At 57.2% G+C, this 2,331-nt stretch overlaps 1 protein-coding gene across 1 annotated transcript; it reads right to left on the bottom strand.

The window, feature by feature from the left end:
• Positions 1 to 287: 287 nt before the first annotated feature.
• Positions 288 to 2,026, bottom strand: LOC106909287 (5-hydroxytryptamine receptor 1B-like). Its single transcript, XM_014975628.2, has one exon. It carries the CDS (start codon positions 1,729 to 1,731, stop codon positions 598 to 600), a length of 1,134 nt encoding a protein of 377 aa, XP_014831114.2. The 5' UTR covers positions 1,732 to 2,026; the 3' UTR covers positions 288 to 597.
• Between the last annotated feature and the right edge of the window lie 305 nt (positions 2,027 to 2,331).

Genomic DNA, 2,331 nt, shown 5'->3' with positions numbered 1-2,331 from the left:
AAACATGAGCATTGTCATTAACTTTTAAATCTGGTTGTTTTCACTGAATTTGACAAACGGACAAACCGAGTCTCACTTCAGTTTCGTTCAAATTTAGAAACATAGATGATGTCATGAATTCAAAACCTTTTGATTGATTAAACTTCTACTTTGGATCTGATGGCCTCCAGCTCATTTCCTTCCTGGTTGGGCCCACAGATCTCTGCAGGCTGACATACTTTGTTCTGCATGTCGTCCTCCACAACATCCAGCAACGTGTTGGACAACTTGAAGATGGGGCCCAGAGGGGTCCAGTGTGTACTTGCTGGTAGGAACCACTCAGTCTGTTTGGTTATGAAGCCAAGGATAATCCTTGTTTTGAACGATGGGTCCCACCTGTGAATGTCAGATGGGTTCCAGCAGCACTGATCACTGATGACTGAAAAGTCTCATGCTTGTTCTGCAGCCCTCCAGCTTGTGACCTGTGGCCCCCATGGGACCCAGATGGGACTGGCTGAGCCCCCTTAACCACCATGGATGGTTACATACCCTGCAGACGATCCCAGTATGGGTCCCACATGTGGGCTGGTTTTTGGCTCCATTTGAATGAACCAGTCCTCATGCCCTGCAGCACCTGAAGCGCAGCATGAGTTTGTGGAAGGCCTGCTGGAAGTCCTCGTTGGACATGGTGTAGATGATGGGGTTGATGAGGGAGTTGAGGTACCCGAGCCAGGTGAAGATGTCGAACAGCCCTGGGTGGAAGCAGGACTCGCAGAGAGGCACTAGGAGGGTGTAGATGAAGAACGGCAGCCAGCAGACGATGTAGGCTCCCAGGATGATGCCCAGGGTCTTGGTGGCCTTCCGCTCCCTGGCCGCAGAGATGCGCTTCTTCTCCAGCAGCGCGTCCGACACAGTGACTTTGACTTGGCTCACACTGGGGGAGGACGAGGTAGTGTCGCAGGAGGAGGCGTCGTTCGTCCCGTAGTTCAAGGAGGTGGTGGACGCCACGGAGCCGGGGGAGCTGCTGATCAGGTGCGCAGAGGTCAGCCTCTTCCCCTGCTTGTTCTGCGCCTGTTTCAGGATGCGCTTCCGCGCCTCCACGTAGATCCGGCCGTACAGACATATGAGCAGCAGCGTGGGGATGTAGAAGGCTCCGAAGGTGGAGTAGATGGTGTAGAAGATGTGGTCCGTGTTCACGTTGCAGCTCGTCACCTCCTCCGCCTTCACCTGGCGCCAGAAGAATGGCGGTAGGGAGATGGAGATGGCGATGACCCAGGCGGTGGCGATCATACCGGCGGCGCGTCCCGCCGTGCGCTTCTTGGAGTACTCCACCGCGTCCGTGATGGCCCAGTACCGGTCCAGCGCAATGACGCACAGGTGGAGGATGGAGGCAGTGCAGCAGGTGATGTCCGAGGACAGCCAGATGTCGCACATCACCTGACCCAACGGCCAGGTCTGCAGCACCGTGTACAGCGCGCTGATGGGCATCACCAGGATGGACACCAGCAGGTCCGTCAGCGCCAGGGACGCGATGAGGAAGTTGGCCGGGGTGTGCAGCTTCCGGGACTGGTAGATGGTGGCGATGACGAAGGCGTTGGAGAGCGTGGTGGCGCAGGTGATGAGCCCCAGAGTCACGGCCAGAGCTGCCTGGGGGGCCAGGCTGGAGCCCCGCCGCTCCGCCCCGGAGCCGCTGGTGTCGGAGTCATTGGTGGAGAAGTTCAGCAGACCTCCGTAGCTGGCGGGCGACTCCATCCCTCCACCTTCCTCCCTCACATGCCCCGCTCATCGAGCTCCGACTGGCCGCTTGGGAAGCTCTCAAACCCCCATCCAGAGGAGAAGACACCGCATGTCCCGCAGTCTCAGTCAGACCCGCTCCTGCCTCTTCCTCCTCATCCTCACCCGCAGCGGCGCCTGGTCGCCGGAAGCATCTCGACAGCTGCAGAGAAACGCGGCATCCGGCGACCCGCAGCCTGAAACTCGGAACCCGGAGACCCAAGAAGCTCCTCCGCGCTCCGAGCGCCTCCTGCGAACTCCGGAGCCGCGCGGAGACTCCGGCTTTTATAGCGCAGCTTCCTCTCTCTCCTCTTCCTCAGCAGCGACTGACGGGACGCTGTGCTCAGCGCTCAGCCTCCAGTTCACTTCATTTCACTCCTTCAGCTGGAAAAAAAGGAGCTGGCGGCGACCAGAGGCATTTAGACTGAAGGCGGGAGCTCCGATCAACAAGGAGACGAGAATTCATGTTGCATCAGATTTAGGAAGATGTCAAGTTGGCTCTGAAAGATTGTTATTGTTATTGATGCGTTGATCAGAAGCTAGAACGTGGGCATATTTATGCAAAAAGAAAATAACTGA

Source organism: Poecilia mexicana, unplaced genomic scaffold (genome assembly GCF_051168715.1).
Source record: "Poecilia mexicana isolate PSO_F unplaced genomic scaffold, ASM5116871v1 scaffold_21, whole genome shotgun sequence".
In the NCBI taxonomy this organism is placed as follows: domain Eukaryota; kingdom Metazoa; phylum Chordata; class Actinopteri; order Cyprinodontiformes; family Poeciliidae; genus Poecilia; species Poecilia mexicana.
Note: the sequence above shows the minus strand (reverse complement) of the source record. Positions and strands in the feature narration are given on the sequence as shown.